Raw genomic sequence first — 21268 nt, 5'->3', positions numbered from 1 at the left:
CATTAATCTTGCTAAGATTTACTCAAGCCATATTTAAATATGCCACTTACTAATTGTTTGATTCTGAGAACATTTACAGCTGTTATGAATCTCTGTTTTCATGTATATAAATTTTAGAAAATAATAATACCTACCACATAAGGTTGTTAAAGAAATAAATGAGATAATATTCTTATATCATTTAGCATACATACAACACATAATGTATGGACAATATTAATTATTAACATTATACATCCAGTAATAAATAACTACTTTATCATTGTAATTATAGGAGTAAGAAAGTTTTTCTATGCTTATATAATAATATGCTCTATCTATATATAGTCATTTTGTTGTTTTGCTTGAAAGGTGGCAGAAAAAGTGACCATGAAACATGACATGTAAAATATTGTGGAATGTTGCAGTTTGTTTTACAAGACCAAATATTTTAAATGTCTCCACTGTTCATAAAGTGATGCTATTTAATCTTCAAAGCCTGGCAAATATATAAGCATTCTGCATTTTCTTTCAGCTACTGTCTGCCCTAGTAAGCCAGTGAGTGGACTTACAGAAGACAGCGTTGCTGTGAGTGAGGGTGTATCAGACCTCCAGGAGGTGGTCTCCCTGAAGGAGCGGATGGCAAGGTACCAGGCAGCTGTTTCCAGGGGTGACTGCCGCAGCTTCTCTGCTAACGTAAGCTGCTCTTGATTATTTTGCATTAAGCAATGTGTTTACTGTGTGTTCAAAGTCAGTTTTTACACATGCAATGAAAGAATACCATTGGACAGTGGGATGAAATAGAAAGAGCACAATAGTAGTGAGAACCAAATTCAGACCATCTGAATTTAAGCTTCAGCTGTGCTACCTATGTGTGAACTTCAACTACTATGTGGGCCCTGCTCTAAATTTCAGTTTCCTTAACTGAAAAATGGGAATAATCATCTACCACAGAGGGTCTTGGTGAGGAATCAAAGCGATAATTTATGTGTAAGCCATAAGGCACTGTATAAATGTGTTATTATTGCCATCATTAGCACTTAACCTATAGCTAGTCTCCTCAGAAAGGTTGGAATTAATTTCAAATTTTAATAAAGTGGGTTTGCATGCTGCCCTCCTTGGTCTCAAATATGCTTCATTTAAATTCACTAGCAGTATAATTTCTTTTGCTTTTCTCATTTCTCTGTATGCAATAAACCCATTAAGAGAGGCTTAATCAACATAGAAATGAGAGAGATTAGCAATGTAGGCACTCTGCTAAACCAATTATGATTATAGGGAACTGCAGGATTCAGTAAGACCACCAATTTTTAGAACCAACTCATAATAAAGTCATATTCAAAAGAATTTGTTGGATTCCCATATTCCATGGGTGTCAGCTTAATGGAATATAAAACTATTCTTTTATAATTATAATCTTCAAATTGGCCAAGTTGATCATGACAGAATGAGAGAAGAGAAAGCAAGAGATAAAGATTAGCTGAAAAGGGTGGTATTTTTAAATAGCTACATTTAACATTCTTCTTTACAAATTATTGAGAAACAAGTCTGACTGTGCCAAACTCGTTAACAATATTACGATTCTAGATGACATTTAAGTTTTTACCTAATCATGAAAATTCATTTCAGACACAGCATAGATTTGTAATGAATGTGTAGAAGTGACATAAGTATCTATTGATAGATCACTTCCAAAACAAATGCTGTGGCCTGCAGTGCCTCAGCCAATCTTCTTAGACAGCACCCCCTGCTGGATTCTTGAGGAGCTTTATTACAAATTAGCATTCTAAATTGGAGAAATGATTCTTGAAGAAACGACTGATTATGAAAATATCTAAACACTGGTTATTTAGTAAGAAATATTTTATTTGAAAATATTTCTATATGTACAGGAATTACAAATGTATGTACCATGAAATAAATTGGTCTCAGGGCATCATCTGTGTTTATAATGTGCTACCAAGAGGTGTAAATTGGGTATATAGCGAAACTACATTATTCCATTATTTAATAGGAAAAAAAAACTAATCTTAAAGTAGTCTACATATAAAGTATTTAATAATCCTTCTTTCCCCTGGCCATTTGTCAGATAAGAATACTGGGGGAAAGTGACTTAAAGAAGATTATACAATGTAGTAAGGAAACCAAGAGTCCTGGTGTCTCTACTTCACACTCTGCTAACTGAATGGACTCCTTCTCTCATATAAGGAAGCGTGTGTGGCCCCTAAGGACCCTACTATTTGGTTTGACGTTAAGCAAATATTGGGAGGAACAAGAGCACATATATTATCCCAGAGGAAACCTGGTAAATAGCTAAAGCAAAGCAAGTAATGGCCTTGTTTGGTTGGTTAGACTGAATGTTTATTCTATTTGAAATAAAATAATAATAATAAATCATCTGTGACTAAGTTCCTGCCTTTTACAATTAGCCCAAATATTTTAAGTGGAAAATCTGGAAGTCACATATTAAAATCCAAACTGAATCCACTATAATTCAGTTACACTTAACTAACAACAATCCATTTCTATTTGGTTTAGATTCAGTCAAATGGCATTGGGACCTAAATAAGAGTTAGCCCTATGAAAAAGCAACAGTCTACAAATGATACCTAGAAGAGAGAGAGGGAAAGTAACATTTGTTTAACAAAAAATTAAAGTGCCAGTTTTGATGCTGGGTAATTTTACTCCCTTTATCTTTTTTAACACTTGCAATAAATCTGTTAGAAATTTATAGCTATGTTTAATTTCTATGAAAGAAAATTGAGATTCAGGAACTCTATCCCAAGGTTTTAATTGTCAGAACTGAGATTAGAATCATTGTCTGTCCAATTCCCAAATTTATGTTATTTCTATTATGTCCTATAACCCAAGAACAGTTATTTGTCAAAGAAATCGATGACTATAATAGTTTTACCTAGAATTAAGTGTTAGGTCTTTAACATAATTATCGGCATGCCCATTAGATTTTAAATATTATTTCTGAGCCAAAAAATAAGAAACACAGGATAATAATATACAGAAAAGGTTCAGTACAAAGTCATCTCTCATATGTGACCATTTATAATAACTTGGATCAGTTGGGATATTTATTTCATACTTCTAAACAAATAAAGTCATGAGAGTGTTCTATATCTGAGCAAGATATCATGACTCCATCATGTAGCCACAGGCTGCTTCTTGATCAAGCCCTGCCACCTCTCATGAACAAATATTCATCCACAAGCTGAATACACAAGGAACACTATCACCACCTCTAAGGCATATCGAGGAGGATTTGTCTCACTTATGTGGATGAAAGACTGCAGGGTGTGGAAAATGTACCAGGGTAGTAGGGGTAGTGTTAGTACTACTATTAAAAATTACCAACTAGGGGCCAGCAGGTGGCATAGTGATTAAGGCATTGTACTCCCACATGGCTGACCACAAGTCAAGCCCCAGATCTGGTAGTTTAAAACTCAGGCCAGATGCATGTGCTTGCATGCCCAAAATCACGAGAGGAGAATAGGAGGCAAGGGATTGTGCTGTAGCTATCACCCAAGGGGTGATTCCTCACTTTCTGTCTCTCTCTGTCTCTGTGTCTTGGGTGAACACACATGCCCTACAGCAAAAATCTCTAAAAAAAAAGAAAAAGAAATTATCAAATGTATGCGTATTTGCATGTGTATATGCCTTAATTCCAGAAAATAATGCTAGAGAAAAGAAATGGACTTGTCTGGACCTTTAAATCTATTTTGTAGATGAGAGGCAATCTGTCCATTATAGGAACTAATATGTTTGTGAAAATACATTTACTGTGAGATTATCAAGTCACTCGCATAATTACTGAGGTTTATCAGATTCATTTGCACATGATTTGGACATGATTTATAGTTGTTTGAAAGAGTAAGATTTTTCTTAACAATAATTACCTTAATTTCTATAATTTAAAACATATATATTATCTCTACATAATCTACCCAGGATGGCCACTTACAGAAATTAAGGGGCAGAAAAGGTAAAAGAAACATGTGGCCCTAGTTCTCCCTTCTCCTTGATTACTCTATCTTAAACTTGAAAACAGACCCATACTTACTCATGACCTTAACATATCGCAATAATCAATTATCATTTACATTTCAAGTTTTGGCAGAATTTGAAAGAATATATTTCTAGCCCATGGAAGTATACAATCACCTTTTCTTCTCATTGAGCCATTTTGCACATTCTGAACTATCTTCTAGTCTACACAAGCAGAGAAATATTATCAACTTGGTAAAAAGCAACCATTGAGTATTTGCTGGTAATTTAGAAAATCCTAAATATTAGTTCATTCTCCAATGTTCTGCAATATGGAAAACCTAAGATCGAAGATAGCCATTGTATTTTTAGTATCCATTTGAGAAACTATATATTTGGGTTAAGATTTCAAAATCCCAAGAGCCAATAGTCTGTGGAATGGGAACCAAGTTCCCAGACCTCCAGTTATTTTCAAGATCTTCAGGCTCCCAGGGTTATGTCAGGACTAGGCTGGACCTCAGGAGACCTGTTCTGGTTTGAAATGTTGCTGAGTCTCCTCCCAGTTGAAAGCAGACCTGAAAGCTTCCTTGAGGAGGGAAGGTTGGCACAGGGCCAGTTTGATTGAAAGCTGTCATTCCATCTGAGCTCAGCTGCCTACTGGGTTCTGGATATGCTGAACCATCAAAACCAAAGTCCCTGAGTTACTGCTGCACTTCTTAACGAGGTATGAAATCTGACCAGACTCCTCCAATGCATTTCAAGTTGCTCCCAATGATACATGTTGAAATGGGCTATCCAGTCTGTAAACAAGAATAGACTAGAACCTTTCTAGCACTAAAACCCCTATTCTGACATACCAGTGTTCAGAGCTGAGGCACAGGTGTGCCAATCCTAAAGTAGTGTAGCTACTGTTTATCTGCTGTTCCTTGAGGCTAGTAAGAAAAAGAGACAGATGTGGATTCAAATTCTAATACCAACACTCATTTCCTAGCTGTGAGAACTTAACAAACTATCTTTTCTAATAGTCAAATCATAAAATATTTTTATTGGTGTGCCAGTCCTAAAGTAGTGTAGCTACTGTTTCTCTGCTGTTCTATGAGGCTAGTAAGGAAAACAGGTAGATGTGGATTCAAATTCTAATACCAACTACTCATTTCCTAGCTGTGAGAACTTAACAAACTATCTTTTCTAATAGTCAAATCATAAAATATTTTTATTAAGGTTTTAAGTAAAGTCCTACTGAAATAATTTAATGGGCTGCCCATAGATAATTGTCAACTATTAAAAAATAGATTGAGGGAACCAGCATTTAGTGTAATGGCTATGTCGCTGGACTCCCATATAGTCGACTGTGGTTCGCGTCCCGGACCCGGTGACTTAAAACTCACACCAGGTGTGTGTGTGTGTGTGTGTGTGCCCAAGATCCTGAGAGGAGAATGGAGGAGAAGGGATTGCGTCCCTCCTGGGGGGTGATTTCTCGCTTTCTGTCTCTATGTCTCTCTCAGTCTGTCTGGCGAGCGTACGTGCCCTATAGCAAAAACCTCTCCAAAAAAAAAAAAAAATAGATCGAGAATATCATTGTTTACAGATGTAGGAACTGACTTTTTCTTTTTCTTAAATTATCCTAGGTGATGGAGGAATCAGAAACATGCACAGTGCCTGGTGGTTTGGCAAAGGTGAAGGAACAATTTGAGAAGGATAGGATTACTTCCCATAATACCTTTGCCCAGTGCCAGTATCAGCAGCAGAACAGATCTGAGCAGGTAATACTCCTATGGATGATGGATAAATCATAGATAGCTGAAATGGTCTTCTTTCATTGTCAATGTAGAAATCCCTCTTCTCCCTTGGATGTTTATTTTTATCACTCATTAGCAAAAATTACACTTTAAAAATGTTTTAGAAAAGAGTCTTTGAAGCCTATCAATGTTTTGATATTCTTACTTGGAGCATTTTGCTACATTTCTAGAAAACCATGATGTAATATTTTTCCTCTCAGCATCTAATGTTTTAGACATAGATGAAAATTAAATAGCTTAGGTTAGTCAACAGGTAAATAGAAATGTTGAGAGTAATGTTTATATTAAGCCTCCACTTCCAGGTTATAATTCATAATAAACTACCTGCTGTTGTTTGCTTGGACTAAATTTGAAGCCTTTTTCAGCTGTTTATTGTGGAGAGTTCTCTGTGTCTTTACAAAATCACAAAGGATTGTGCTGGACAACCAAAATGTTACATGGAATTGCATAACGTAACTTATAAATGGTATATAAATGTTCCCATTATATTACTTCATTATCACACATCACCAAATACTGTCATGGGATGTAATGATTTTTAAATGGGAGAATGTAAGAAATAAAACTCATCAGACTAAGCTCTGCACGTTGAAAAATAGTGATTGCACCGTAAACAGCTATACTTAGGCTCACGTCTTCCAAGGGGAAACTAACTCAGGTCATATGAAAATTTTGTAGGAAGAAATAGAAGTGGGGTATGTTTTATTTTTCAAAATTCTCAAAATGTGTAGAATTGTCCAATTTTTTTTAAAAAAATGAAGCAATTTAGTGTTACAGCAGGGGAAAAGGAAAATATGTCAGGTAAACTGATTGAAAAATCTAATGTGTGAAATATTATTTCTTTTTTCTGCCTTTGTTTGAAAAGTGAAAAATGTACACTATATTTATTTCAATAAATTTACAACAAGATTTCTCTCTAGTGTTGCCTAAGGAAACATAATACAAGTAAGAAATTAAGATCAGGCTTACTCTTTGTTCCAATATATAACTATTGCAACATAGGTGCCTTTAAGTGGATCAAGAGTAGATGTATGTATGTTTACTTAAAACTGACCAGCAATACAAGTTGTCATCATTATTAATTTAAATAACAAGTTCAACATAGATGTATCAGTAATGTAGTTGCAGGTCCTTTGGAGGCAGGGCTATAGAGTATGGGACTATGGACTATGGGACATGATTAGATCTGAATTCACTATCCAGCTTACCAGCTGAATGATATAGCTCCAGGGCCACCTTCATGGGTCCGTGGTCTGTGCAGTTGATGGGGTTTCATGCTTAGAAGAACATTACACTTAGTGTAAGTGCAATCTCCATCATAGAATTCTCAATATTTCTCATCAAGGACTTCATGTTTTCATTTTGTACTGGATCTGGCAAACATGTCACCAGCACTGCATGAAAAAAACGTCATAACCCCTTCAAAGCTCAGTTTTTAAAGAGTAAGATATGGAAACTGGCAAATGACTTGTCAATTTCAGGAGATTATTACGGAGGACTGATATGACAAAGAACAATATATGTGAAAGCATGTCAGTCTGAGAAACGTGATATTGGTTAGGACTCTTCAATGCTACAATAGGCAGAAAACCCAACAAAAGTGGCTAAATCCAAAACACTCAAAGTGAAAATTCAGTCTTGTGGAAGGGAGGTTGATATAAGCTGCAAGAGCATACCAGATTTGATTTGTACTAACTCCCCAATGATTAAATTTAGAGGAATTTTACTAACCAGATACATTATGCTTATAGTTTAGAATTAGCCGTAGCAAGACTATTCATTCCAGAGGAATTGGCAAATGCAACAAAGTAGAGAGATCTTTTTTCTTCTTTCTCTCTTTTTTCTTCCTTCCTTCCTTTTCCCACTTCTTTTGAGAACTCATTGTTAAATATATGTCACCTTATCATTGAGATAAAGGATCATAGTAAGAGGAGTGGCCAAAAAAACAGGTATTAGATCCAGAATCTTTGGATTCAAATCTTTGCCCTTGAAGTTCTTAGCTGTGTGACCTTAGGCAAGTTCCTTAACTTCTCAATGTTTCAGTTTCTTCAGTTATAAAGAATATAATAGTATACTTACTTTAGGGACTTTTTTAGAGGAATAAATGAGTTGATATTTTCAAGTGCTTAAGTCAGTTTCTGGCCCGTTGTAAGCACTACACGGTGTTAAAAAAATAATAATAAATTGGGGCCAGCAGATGGCATAGTAGTTATGTTGCTGGACTTCCACATAGCCTACCATGGTTAGAGTCCTGGACATGGTGACTGGAACATCACACCAGGCACATGTGTGTGCATGCCCAAGATCCCAGAAGGAGACTAGAGGAGAAGGGGTTGCACTGTGGCCATCAACCCTGGAGTTGGGGGTGGGGGGTAGGGGGAGGGAAAGGCAGGGGTTGATTTCTCACTTTTCCTCTCACTCACTCTGTCTGTCTCTATTTCTAGTGAGTACACAGGCCCTAAGGCAAAAACCTCCTACAAAAATAATATTAAAGTATCATCTTAGTCAAATTTTTTCTTCTTAATCTCTCAGTCTTTCTTCCTCTGAGTTGGTCCTATTTTCATCAGATTTCCCCCATATAATAATAAAATGAATGTAGGAAAACAGTAAGAGTGTCGGTTCGTGGGGTGGTGGTTAAAGCGGCTGGATCTCACACGGCTGACAGTGGGATGGGAATCCCATACCCGGTGGATTGAAAAGCATAGCAAGGGTCTAAGTGTACATGTCCCAAATCCCGAAAGGAATGAGAAATGGAAAAGAAGGGATGGTAGCATGATCATTCCCCATGGGAGGTGACGGGTGCATTCTCACTTTTCCTCTCTTTCTCTCTGACTCTCTTTGCTGAGTTCATGCATTCTCTGGCAATTTTTTTTTTTTTGAGAGGTTTTTTGCTATAGGGCGCATGCGCTCGCCAGACAGACAGAGAGATCTGGCAAAATTTAAAAACAAAGGAAAAAATATGAGTATCCTTTTCTCAGAAATTCTAGGAAAAAGCCTTTCAGAACATAATTGGCTTTGAATAAAACACATAAAGGGAGTTAACAGACAAATGAAAATAAAGTACAAGTTTATTTTGGTGCAAATAATCCTTGAAATCTATGTACAGTTTTTTTCATAATATGTATTTTCCATACCTTTGTGTATATATATGTATGTACATATATACACATATACATACATATTTTATGTATCTACATACATATTTTCACTATTTATAATAATCCTTGCAAATGTCAGAAAAGTCATGATTATTTCTCTATGTTTTTCTATGCAAAAATGTGCCATGACTTTTCCAACCACCCAGTTTATTTGTTATTATAAGATGTAGTCCCTGTATTGTGAATGCAAAATACTGATGTGTGTAAAAGTGATAACCATGCTTTACAAGTCTGAACATATGCATGACTCTGAAACCATAGAGACCTGTCTAAATCTGTTTTGTTATCTACCTTTAAACCTACCTAGTAATTGCATTCGGAATGAATAAACCTAAGCTTTAATGCAATGAATGTGAATATAATATAAAGGAAATACAGAGAAAAATAAACTAGTAAGCACCATTTATTGAATGCACACTGCAAAAATCTTGGAAAATGAAATAAAGTCATTTGTACCTTAAAATATTTATCTTTAATTTTTAATCCTTATTAGAAATGTAAGATAAATGCCATGTTTGGCTACAGAGGAAAAATGTGGGAAAATTATGTCTTTAAGATTCACTTAAACTTTTAAACTATCTAAATGCATTCTAAAATTTCTTTTATCAGCACAGATTGTGGACAAGTTGCTTAATAGTAAAGATAGGTATTTAATTCTGTTTCCACCTAAGATGTTGCCAAATGTGATAGTGTTTTCAATCTTCTCACTTCTTCAAAGGACTTAAAATTTATCTTTTTGCTAAATCTGCCCCTGGCAAAAAAAAACCCAAAAACCAAAACAAAACAAAAAAACATTTATTTTGTTGACAAATAGTAATTAATATTAATTCAGAAATCAAAGTTTAATTAGATTTCAAAGAAAGAACATTTGTTTAGGATTTCTAACAATATTTAGTGTTGCAATTAGTAATAATTTTGTAAGGTGTAATAATCAAGTCCAATCTGCCTCTTTCTTTCCTAATGTATTAAAGTCAGATGTTTCAATATAATTGGCTGATTACTTGCTAACAGTTTGTCTGGGAGATCAACAATTGACCTAATCAAGTTTTGAAAATTAAGATATTTCTGAGCTTAAAACTCTTTTTGCTGACAGATCAGACTCTCTTATACCTACTGAAAAGGGGTTCTGAATTTTTTTTTTTAAAAAAAAAGAGAATATAAGCTACAGGAACATTCTTTTATGCCTGGCATTTAAGTTGAGGATCATTTTTCTCATCCACAATCAGGACTTGCCATTCTCTGTGGTGCTACCTATTTAACGGTTAGCAGGATGACTGCTACCTATGGAGCCATGACACCTGAAAGAGGAGCCACTCTGGATCCCGGGGGGGAGCAGGGGTAGAAGATGGGGAGGTTGGACTTCTTTTTGTAATTATTCACTATTATTTTATAACTCCTCATTTATATTAAATTATCGTACATCTAATTATTGTACATATTTGTGGTGTACAATATAGTTTTTCAAAGCATGCATGTACTGTGTGATAATCAAATCAAAGATGTTATTAATCCTACATCTATCATCTCCAAGAAAGAGTATTATACTATTTTGTGCATGTTCACTTTTCATCCAACTAGTTTACTTGTTTGTTTTCACACACACACACACACACAAGACTATGATTGGCAATATCCTTTTTTTTTTTATTCTGTTGTAGTAGACCATTCCATACCCTATTTCCTTTGTTTTCATCTCTTGTGTCTGTTAAGTGTTTTTTTTTCTTAAATGAATACAATGAGAAATCCATATTAGTTTACTCTGATGGTTAGTATTAACCATTTTAGAATTACCCATTTTGATTCTGCTTTTTCAAAACAGCAAGTACTGTTTTCAGTAGTTATGAATGAAACCCAAACCTCTTTAATGAATTATAAGCTACTCAGCATGTCTCCTGTTGGTAGTTAAGTTAGAAATATCCTATCAGCATTGTTTATTTTATTTTATTTTAGAATCAAATTCTCTCAGCATTCTATTCTAGTGAAAAACAGTAGGTTCTTAATGCACAGTAGGTATGCTTTTATCCACCCACTACAGACAACTTTATTTGGGAAGACATTCTGAATAATCCACTCTCTTGACCTTAAACAGGTGTTTTGGAATATGCGGGAGCATGTATTAGAGTCAATGTGTATTTGTGTGAAACTGCCGTCACCTCTCTTCTGAGTGCATTTTCACTTGTCCATTGTGTGGTTTCCACCTGTTTGTTTAAAGACTATCTTCCTCTTTTTCTTTTTTTCTTAACCACTATACTGAGACATAATTTGTATATCATAAAATTTAAGCATTTTATAAGTACAATTTGATAACATATTAGTAAATAGCATTGTGGACTATTACTACCATCTAATTTAAAAATATTTCCATTCCTCAAAGAGGACTCTCGTACCCATTACGAGTTCATGACTTTCTTTCTTTGTGTCCTATTCTCACACTCAGGGATTCACTTTTATCTTCTTACAAGATTTTCATCTTAGTTTTCTCCACTCACCCCCATTTATGCAGTACTGAGATGCTCTTTAAGGATTTATTATGAAACCCTGGAACCCTCTTCTCTGAAATTGCTTTTTTTTTTTTTCTTTTTTTTTAAAGTGGTTTAAGTAGGAAAGAGCAGATGGAGCTCCAAAAATTTTGGAAGTACTCATTCAATCCAGTCATTGGGTAATTGCTTTTATGTGAAATTGCTGCACTGAATTCATGTCGAGTCAAAAGCAATCCTGGGACCAGCAGTTAGCATAATGGCTATATCGCTGAACTCCCATATAGTCAACTACAGTTCAAGTCCTGGACCTGGTGGCTTAAACTCACACTGGGCACCTTGTGCGTGTGTGCCCAAGATCCCAAGAGGAGAATGGAGAAGAAGGAATTGTGGAGTGGCCATACCCCCTGGGTGGGGGGGGGGCAATTTCTGTTATCCCTTCGTCTCTCTCTGGCGAGCACATGTACCCTGTAGCAAAAACCTCTCAAAAAAAAGAGTCAAAAGCATTCCTGACCTTTGCCCTGCCACCAATTCTAATGTGCAGGGTAACAGTAAGTATCTCTCCACATGCATCTGCTGATGAAAATATCCGAATGTAAACATTCATTTTTTTTAATATTATGAGGATTTGGAACAATCTCTGGACAATTTTAGGTGGATAGAAAACATTTTTTAACAGCTTGTGACAGATATAATCTGACATCTGTCTGAGAATCTTTAGAGGTGAGCTATAATTATTTTCTAGCAAACTAGATATATTTTTGTCAGCTGAACGTCCACATTACAAAGCGTTTCTTATGTGAGTCTTTAGCCTTATCTTCAATTTCCTGTCACACACATAATCTTTCAAGATCATCAACTACTGTCAACAGACTCAAGCTAACCTAGATCTCTATCAACACATCAGGTTGTGAGCAAGAGTGTGTCTTCTATCTTCTTTTACCTCCATGCATTATTATTACTATTTTTTAGATTTTTGCCATAGGGCACATGAACTCACCAGAGAGAGCAGAGAGAGAGAAAGTGAGAAAAGAAATCATCCCCCACAGGGGAGGGACATGCCACAATCTCTTCTCCATTTTCCTCTCAGTATTTTGGGCGTGTATGCATATGTGTCCAGCATGCCTTTTAAGCCATTGGATCCAAGACTTGAATCAAGGTTGGCCATGTGGGAGTCCAGAGCCTTAATCACAATGCCACCTGCTGGTCCCTTTGTGTACTATTTTAAAATATATTTTGTAACTTAAAATAATGCACTGAAAATGAGGCAGTCTGACATAATAGTTAAGCCTGTTGGCTCCAGAGACAGATAGCCTGGGTTATAGTCCTCTGAGGTAGTGTGTATCTTAGTCCGCATGCACTGTTACAACAGAATACCATCTCTGATGAATGAAAATGTATTGACTCATTGTTTTGGAGGCTTTCTTATTTTCTTTAGTCCTAGGAGATAATCATTTCATATGAGTTCTATAGGTAATTAGAAAGTACTTTAAGATGAGCCCACCTGTATAGGATTTGGGCAAATATTGTACAAGAATCATCAGTAATTCTGGTACATATTTTTAAAATTAAAGTAACAGATCTGTTGAGGAAGATGTGCTTGCCCCCAACTCTGAGAAATGGCAAGCTGGACTGGCCCTGGTAGGATACTGAGGAAGAAAATATCCTAAGACCATGCCCTGCACAGGTACAGTGCAGTCTCATGATACCACCACAATAGAAGTTTGTTTTTCAGTGGAAACAAATGAATCGTATAACATTTGCTTTTGAAGATTGTTTCATTCATAGTATTGTGACAGGATATACTGAGAGGAAAATAATAAAATTAATATATAAATTGAATTAAGAGAGAAAAGGCTACACTGCTTTAATGAATGAGGAAAAAAAGAGGAGTTGAGGTGTTGAGGGAGTGTGATTTTTTTCCTATTTCTACAAGTGTGAGTGTTGTGTAATGTCATTTCTCATCATGTTTAGTTGATTATAGAAAAGAAAGAAACACATTCATATGGAGAAGAAACCTTGTGACATTTTATAGTTTACACAGTTGGAACAATGAAGATAAATACATTTCTATAATTGTCTTAAAATATAGAACATATAATGTATAGAGTTCCTATTTGTCAGAGAACTGTTTATTTTTATTTGACATAGAGGAAGGAATTATTCCCACTTTCCTCCACAAAGAGAAAATTCTCAAACCTGCCACAGGCTGAATGATCAAAGAAAGCAGAAGTGAAGCAGCACATACCATATCCTCAAGAGACATTAACGAGCCTTATACATGTACTAGATTAACAGTTTTACAATGGTTATAAACTAAAATTCTAATAACAAATCTTTCACATTTTCCCCCAAATCTAGGCTCTTTACTTTGCTTATTCTCTCCAACTCTCTTTCAGTGTTGAGGTTGACTGGGCTTTGGTGATGAAAAGAACACAGTAAGATTAACTTTTAAATGCTAACTCAGACTCTGAAGACCAAGAGTTTGCTAAATAAAGCACAATGACCTCAACCAAATATCATCTTTAATATGCACACAGACAGATCTGCACAAGCTGGTTTATGCAGAATCAGTTAACTGATATTTCTAGTAACCAAATATCCTAGTCCGTAACTATGCTATTAGCAAACCAGTTTTGCTCCATACTAGAAACTTAGCTTCCCTTTCAATTCAGTAAGAAGTGGACATGTAAGCTCTGACCCAATCGTGTTTTTGTAAATGCATGATGTTTCCCCTTTATTTTTGTATTCACCATGTTCAATATTGCCTTTCTCATTACTGCTTTTCAATCCCACATTTGTGACACTGCTGTCTGGCTACTTTACAACTGTCTATTTATGCCTTCTCTCTTCCTATCCATGCCCACCTTCTATAGCTCTGTAGATTGTAGCAGAATTTCATTCTCTATTTTTTAATAGAAATTGAATTGATATAACTATATTCTGTAAAAAAGTTCCCTTGTCAGAATTGTGAGGTACACTAACTGCATTTGTAACTGCCTACACTAACTACAAAAAAACAAACAAAAAATCCCCACAAAACACCAAACCACATGAGAATTTGCATGACCAAGATCAAAGTCCTTCTCTGCAAGTCTCCAAAATCACTAATTCTTCCTCAACCTCCATTAGGATGTGTACAAGACCAATCTATCTAGAAGTGTAACCCACACTCTTTACAAAGCCTACTAACCTCCTATGCCTTAGGTTTCCATGGGTTAAACTACATGGATTTGGTGGAAGAGAGTTTCAATGGGTTTTCAGTTGAGTCCCACATCTTTCTGGACCTGAAGCAAGGCATCTTTTCAGGGTATAAGACTCAACACTTCTTAGCCCTACCCTGATGGTATAAGCATTTAGGATTGAATCATCCTCCATTTGTCAGGGACATGAAATCTCAGTGGAAGACCTAGACTTCTAAACTCTCTTCAACCTGAGCTGGAACTGGAATTCCTCAGAAATACCCAGGCCATGCTGATTTAATTGTTCTAGAGTCAGGTCAGTAATCAGGGAATTGTATAGCCCTCCAGGTGATTCTAATGTGCAGCAATGGACATGACAGTGCAATATTGAGATGAGATCCAGAACTGACCATTTCCCTCTGATTTTCTGTTCTGCCCACTTCATTCTGTCTCCACTCTGATAGCAGGGCCCTTTGCTTAGGTTGACATTTCTCTTGAGATGTTCTACGGCAATCAAATAATAGAATATGAGACTAGAGAATACAGGGAGAGCAAAAGTTTTAAAAAAAATCATGGTGAATATAATAAACCTTAATGAGCTAAGCAACCAGTTTCTGGTCCCCAACTTCAGCTTCTTTGTTAATAGTAACTGTATTAAAATAGTAGTTTCTTGAAGAATCTGCATGAGCAAAGCTTATTTTACACAAACTAGATTAACAGTTTAGAATATTAAAAATTAACTAAAAATAGAATAATATGAATTAGCTAAAGTAAAATGTTAAAAATAAGCTATAGACGTTTAGATAAAAATAATTTAAGCAATTAATGAATTAACTAGCTTTCTAGATTTATATACCAATAATTAATTAAAACAGATTTCATTCCTTATTAATTATTACAACCTTTCATTAAAAAGTTATTTTCACAGGATTATACAATCTATATCCCTAATGTTTCTTGGGTTTGTACCTTTGATATTTCTATATTCATAATATTGTGAAAGACATGTTTTATTTAATTACACAGTGAAAAAACATTAATAAATGCAGGAAAGATGCTCATGGTCACCTGGTTCTTTGCATAACTAAATCGTGTGCTCTTCCTCTGCAATACAAGGTGCACCTATAAAATATAATAAGACTGTCGCTGTAATCTACTACATCAATCACGTTACTTTATAGCTACATGCTATAACTCTCAACCTCTGCTGTCCCCAGATGAAGTTGATGGTAATTGCTAACTCTCTGCTAAAGCATGACCACAAAGTCTCAACCATAGTCTCTTTGTAACTTACTGTTTCCGAGACAGAATTTGCTGGTAAGAAACTTACCCTTTTATGGGGGACCAGCAGTTGGAGTAATGGCTATGTTGCTGGACTTCCATGTAGTCCACCACAGGTCATCTTGGACCCAGTGGCTGAAACTCAGGCCAGGTGCGTGTGCATGCATGCCTAAGATCCCAAGAGGAGAATGGGGGAGAAGGGATTGCAGCATAGCCACCCACCCTCTGGGGGGTGATATCTCGCTTTCTGTCTCTCCGTCTGCCTTTCTGGTGAGCACATGAGCCCTATGGCAAAAACCTCTCCACAAAACAAACAAACTAACAAACAAAAGTTACCTTTCTAGTGTGTTGCCCTTCTAGTGCATAAAATAATTCAGTTCTCTCTGTCTTATGAGAACACCAAAGGCCATTCCAGTATATAAAGATAAAGGGAAACTCATTTCAACCCTACACTGTGAAGACATAGGCAGAATGTTTGCCTGAGTCTTTTGTGAAGGTCCATCTTCTTGGTGAAATTGTGCGATCTGTAAAGTATGTGTATTCAATCTGGGTTCCTTTCCTATGTTGATAAAAGCTAAGTGAACTATTTTTTTCTGGTGGATTGGAGGAGTTTAGAAAAATTAACCTTTGGGGAATGCCCTAGTCCTATTTCTTCAAAGTCAGAGTAGTGGATAGTACAAATACCCCTACGGAAGATTGAGTTGCAAGCACAAGATCAAGAGAAAAAAATTACTCCTCTTACATGTAGGAGTAATTAGTGAGTACCACAACCACAGCTTCTCTTCTTCTTAATGGTGTTGTGTGTCTTTTGTTCCTGTAACTCTATTTGCTATTTGTTCTTATAGAACCCATTTTCAATTTCATTTAGAGAAGACAAGTGTACTTACAGATATATTTTTCACTCTTTTAAAGTAAAATGAATTATAATTGTTTTAGGGGAAAAAGGAGTGCTGTTCTCATTACAGTACACTAAATATCAAGGGGGTGATACCAGGATCCCTTTCTCAAAGACACAAGACCACAACAAAGAGTTTCCTTAGTAAACAAACAAGTGATCTCAGAAAGTATTTGACGTCGATCTTTTGACATAATGTAATTTTATGTCTTAGTTTTCGGAGTAAATAGACATTGAGGGAAAGTTGAAATAGAAGAAATACCTTCGTATTACCCCTCCTTCGATCTTAATGCTATTATCTTAGAAAAATAAAACAATCTTTTTATATAATTACATTGAACTTGAATGTACTAATTAAATTCACTTTATTTTCAAATAATCATAATGGAAGAGCAAATTATAGAATTTTAAGTTCTTGGAATTTGCTCATTGTATGAAAAACAAGGAAAAATATAAAAACAAAATAGAGCACTAACATTACAGAGTCATGTTGCCTGTAGAACTTAATGAAATCTATAAAAAATATTTGTCATATAGTTACTTTACGAAAATGGGTGTTTTCTCTAAGTACTTGGTATCAGAGGATATTATTAGTAATTTCTGCTTCTTCTGGGTCTGTATTTCTCAAAATAATCCCATCCTCATGGGTCTTTGAAAATGATTGGATTGAGTCAAGCTTGTCTGTTCTTTTGGATGTTCATTTAATTGTTAATTTGCATAATTATAAGCAAATTATCATGCTATAAAAACTGAAAGAACACAAGGGCTGAGAAAAATAAAAAAGCATTAAGAAGTCCTGTCCTAAGCACTTTGTTCTTATGAAGATATGCTTTGAAAATTCTGCATTTTTTTCCCAACTGCTTAACAAATTTCAGCATCACAGAAGAAAAAGTAATCTTATATCTTTTAACACCTTTTCTTAAGTTTATTCTCCATTCCTCTCTCCTGAGTATGCTAATGAGCAATGTGTTCATACCTTTAGGGATTATTGTAGGATACTTCATTTCCTACCCCAACAGGACAGAGTACATTATGTACTAGCACTAGATCAATACCAACAGGGGGAGTCAAGAGCTCAATCCATCTTTCTTTTCCTTAGGTAAATACCAGTCAGTGCCTTCAAGAAACATTAGCATATCCTGCTATGGCATTCCTTGTCCTCATAGTATAAACCATATTAATCTAGCACAGAAATTTATCATATTGCAGGTTTACATATATTTGGGAGACATTTGAGGGCTTCAATGAAATCAGTAGTTCAGACTGGGATTCAATTTGTGATCCTTTTATCATAAACATTTTGTATTATTATTCTAAAAATGTAAACAGATAAAGCCTCCCAATCAAATATTTTTCTTTAAAATAATTTTTTTTTCTTTTCTTGCCTCATAATCCTTTTCCTCATAGTGTAGGTTTTTCACTATTACATAGGTTATTAATGGGACAGTGTATCAGCAAACCTTTAAGCAGAGGACAAATGCACATTGAAAACATCACTTAGTGCCTTTAGTTGTTAAAATATTGGTTCAAAATGTTTGGTTAATGGGATTCTAGCTAGTAAGCCATATTTATGGTATATCTTTGGTATTTAAAAATAGTGCTTTCTGGGGCCGGCAGGTGGTATGGTGGCACTGGATTCCCACATGGTCAACCATGGTTCGAGTCCTGGACCTGGTGGCTTGCTTTCTCGCTTTCCCTTTCTCTCTCTCTCTCTGATAAAATTTAAAAAAATAACAATAACAAATGGAATTAAATAAATAAATAATTCTTTAAAAAAATAGTGCTTTCTTATATTTTATATGTTAAAAATGAGTGGCATGCCCTTTGTTGTGTTTTAACTGGTTTTTATTTAGGAAGACCTTGGTGTTAATGAGTAATACTTTCTTAGCAAGATTTATGAGTGGTTTTCATTATTTTTGACATCAGACTATGGTGGATACTATGATAGACAATAGAAATAAGGCTAATTGGAAAATAGGAAAGTTGTGATAAAATTTGATTAAGAAGACTTTGGTGCTAATGAATAATCCTTTCTTAGCAAGAGTCATGGGTAGTTTTCATTATTTTTGACATCTAACTAAGGTAGATACTATGATAGACAATAGAAATAGACTCATTGGAAAACAGGGAAGTTGTGATAAACTTTAGTCTGGATGAATGACAATTAAAAAGGATATCTGAACACGGAGAATGCTTCAGCTGAGACTTGAAGTAATTCTTCATGCATATAGAATATATTCTAGGCAAAGGAACAATTTATGCAAAAGATAAAACAGCATGATGAATATACAAGGAATATACCGTGAATATACTAAGGAATGACTGGGGCATGAAGCTGGAGGTGTAGGCAAAGCCCAGATAATAAAGAAAATGATATACCACGTTAAAGAATTTTTACTTTATTCTTAGTCAATCAAGAATCATTGAAGAAATATAAACAGGGGAGTAAGGTGAATAGAAATGCATTGAATAATGATTATTCTGGCTGTATAGGATTCATATAGGACTTCTGAAATAGTCTAAATATGTGAGGAGTTAAATGGGTCAGAAGTTCTAAGGTAGAAAGGACTTTGACTCAAGACATAATTAAATAGCATTAGATAGCATTGGCAGGACTTAGAAATCCATTGTATATTGCTGAGAAAGGGATGATAATGAGGAAGTATAATTTTTTTTTCTATTTGTATTACCATAATTGGCATAAAATACATGTTACCTTCAGTTTTATTTTTCTTTAAAATGTTTCCATTCATTTTTCAAGTTTTGTATTTGCAATTTCACTGTTCTTTAAGACTTTAAGTCTCAGTCTTTTTTTCTTGTACTTTTATGTTTATTTATATCCTAGTGCCTCTTTGGTTTTAAGATGCTTTGTGTCTATGTTGGATCAAAATATTATATACATATATATATTATGTTTTTAACATAATGTACATAAAACTTCTAAAAGGCATTTTTTAGTACAAATTATATGTTTTTATGCAAGTGGCTTTTTAAGTTTGTCAAATAAATATTGTTATTTATGTAACTAAAATGTTGGATGACCCAGTTGAGAGTACATGTTTTATATGTTCTCTCTGAGTCTTCAGCATTTTTGGACTCTGGGATATGACTCTATAAATAATAGTTTTATAAAGGAGAGTACAGTCAGAACTCTAGCAGTTACAGTTGGCATTGCTTATTTAGAATCCTCCCTTTTGGAAGGCAAACATTTTTATTTTTAAACTAAGTATTTTATTAAAAATAGGATTTTATAGCTAAATATGACCAAAGCATAATTATTTCAAATCAAGAAAGTTGAAATTAACTGAATAACACTTCTCTCAGAAATCTATGCAATAAACCTGCATAATTCATGCATTTGTACATAATATAGAATTCTTATCTCAAGGAAATTTTAAGCTAACTAAATTTTTTATTGAATTAAATGTGTATGTATATATTCATTTAAATATATGTGTGTATATTTAAAGATATGAATATATATATGGAGAGAGAGAGAGATCACAGAAATTCACTAAAACAATTCTGACAGTACCTAGCACAATGCCTTGGGGGTAGCCGATGTTCAATAACTGTTGTTTGAATAAATAATTGCATAGGTAAAGTTCTAAAAGGTCACTCAAAATATTCAGTCTCTAATTTACAGGGAACTGTAAATTAAAACCACAATGGATAGCGTTTAACCCAAGTTGGAACAGGACCAAAAATAACAATAACAAAAGGAATTAAATAAATAAATAATTCTTTAAAAAAATAGTGCTTTCTTATATTTTATATGTTAAAAATGAGTGGCATGCCCTTTGTTGTGTTTTAACTGGTTTTTATTTAGGAAGACCTTGGTGTTAATGAGTAATACTTTCTTAGCAAGATTTATGAGTGGTTTTCATTATTTTTGACATCAGACTATGGTGGATACTATGATAGACAATAGAAATAAGGCTAATTGGAAAATAGGAAAGTTGTGATAAAATTTGATTAAGAAGACTTTGGTGCTAATGAATAATCCTTTCTTAGCAAGAGTCATGGGTAGTTTTCATTATTTTTGACATCTAACTAAGGTAGATACTATGATAGACAATAGAAATAGACTCATTGGAAAACAGGGAAGTTGTGATAAACTTTAGTCTGGATGAATGACAATTAAAAAGGATATCTGAACACGGAGAATGCTTCAGCTGAGACTTGAAGTAATTCTTCATGCATATAGAATATATTCTAGGCAAAGGAACAATTTATGCAAAAGATAAAACAGCATGATGAATATACAAGGAATATACCGTGAATATACTAAGGAATGACTGGGGCATGAAGCTGGAGGTGTAGGCAAAGCCCAGATAATAAAGAAAATGATATACCACGTTAAAGAATTTTTACTTTATTCTTAGTCAATCAAGAATCATTGAAGAAATTTAAACAGGGGAGTAAGGTGAATAGAAATGCATTGAATAATGATTATTCTGGCTGTATAGGATTCATATAGGACTTCTGAAATAGTCTAAAT

The 21268-nt window shown here is 34.7% G+C and overlaps 1 protein-coding gene across 1 annotated transcript in view; it reads left to right on the top strand.

Annotated features, from left to right (window-relative positions):
• Positions 1 to 539: 539 nt before the first annotated feature.
• Positions 540 to 21268, top strand: part of XIRP2 (xin actin binding repeat containing 2) — a 49229-nt gene continuing 28500 nt past the window's right edge. Inside the window, exons 1-2 of the mRNA XM_014589794.1 lie at positions 540 to 675; positions 5604 to 5738. Coding sequence (XP_014445280.1) covers positions 619 to 675; positions 5604 to 5738 — 192 coding nt within the window. The 5' untranslated portion in view covers positions 540 to 618. The remainder of the gene's footprint in view (positions 676 to 5603; positions 5739 to 21268) is intronic.

Source organism: Tupaia chinensis, unplaced genomic scaffold (assembly GCF_000334495.1).
Source record: "Tupaia chinensis unplaced genomic scaffold, TupChi_1.0 Scaffold000381_1, whole genome shotgun sequence".
NCBI lineage: Eukaryota > Metazoa > Chordata > Mammalia > Scandentia > Tupaiidae > Tupaia > Tupaia belangeri.
Note: the sequence above shows the minus strand (reverse complement) of the source record. Positions and strands in the feature narration are given on the sequence as shown.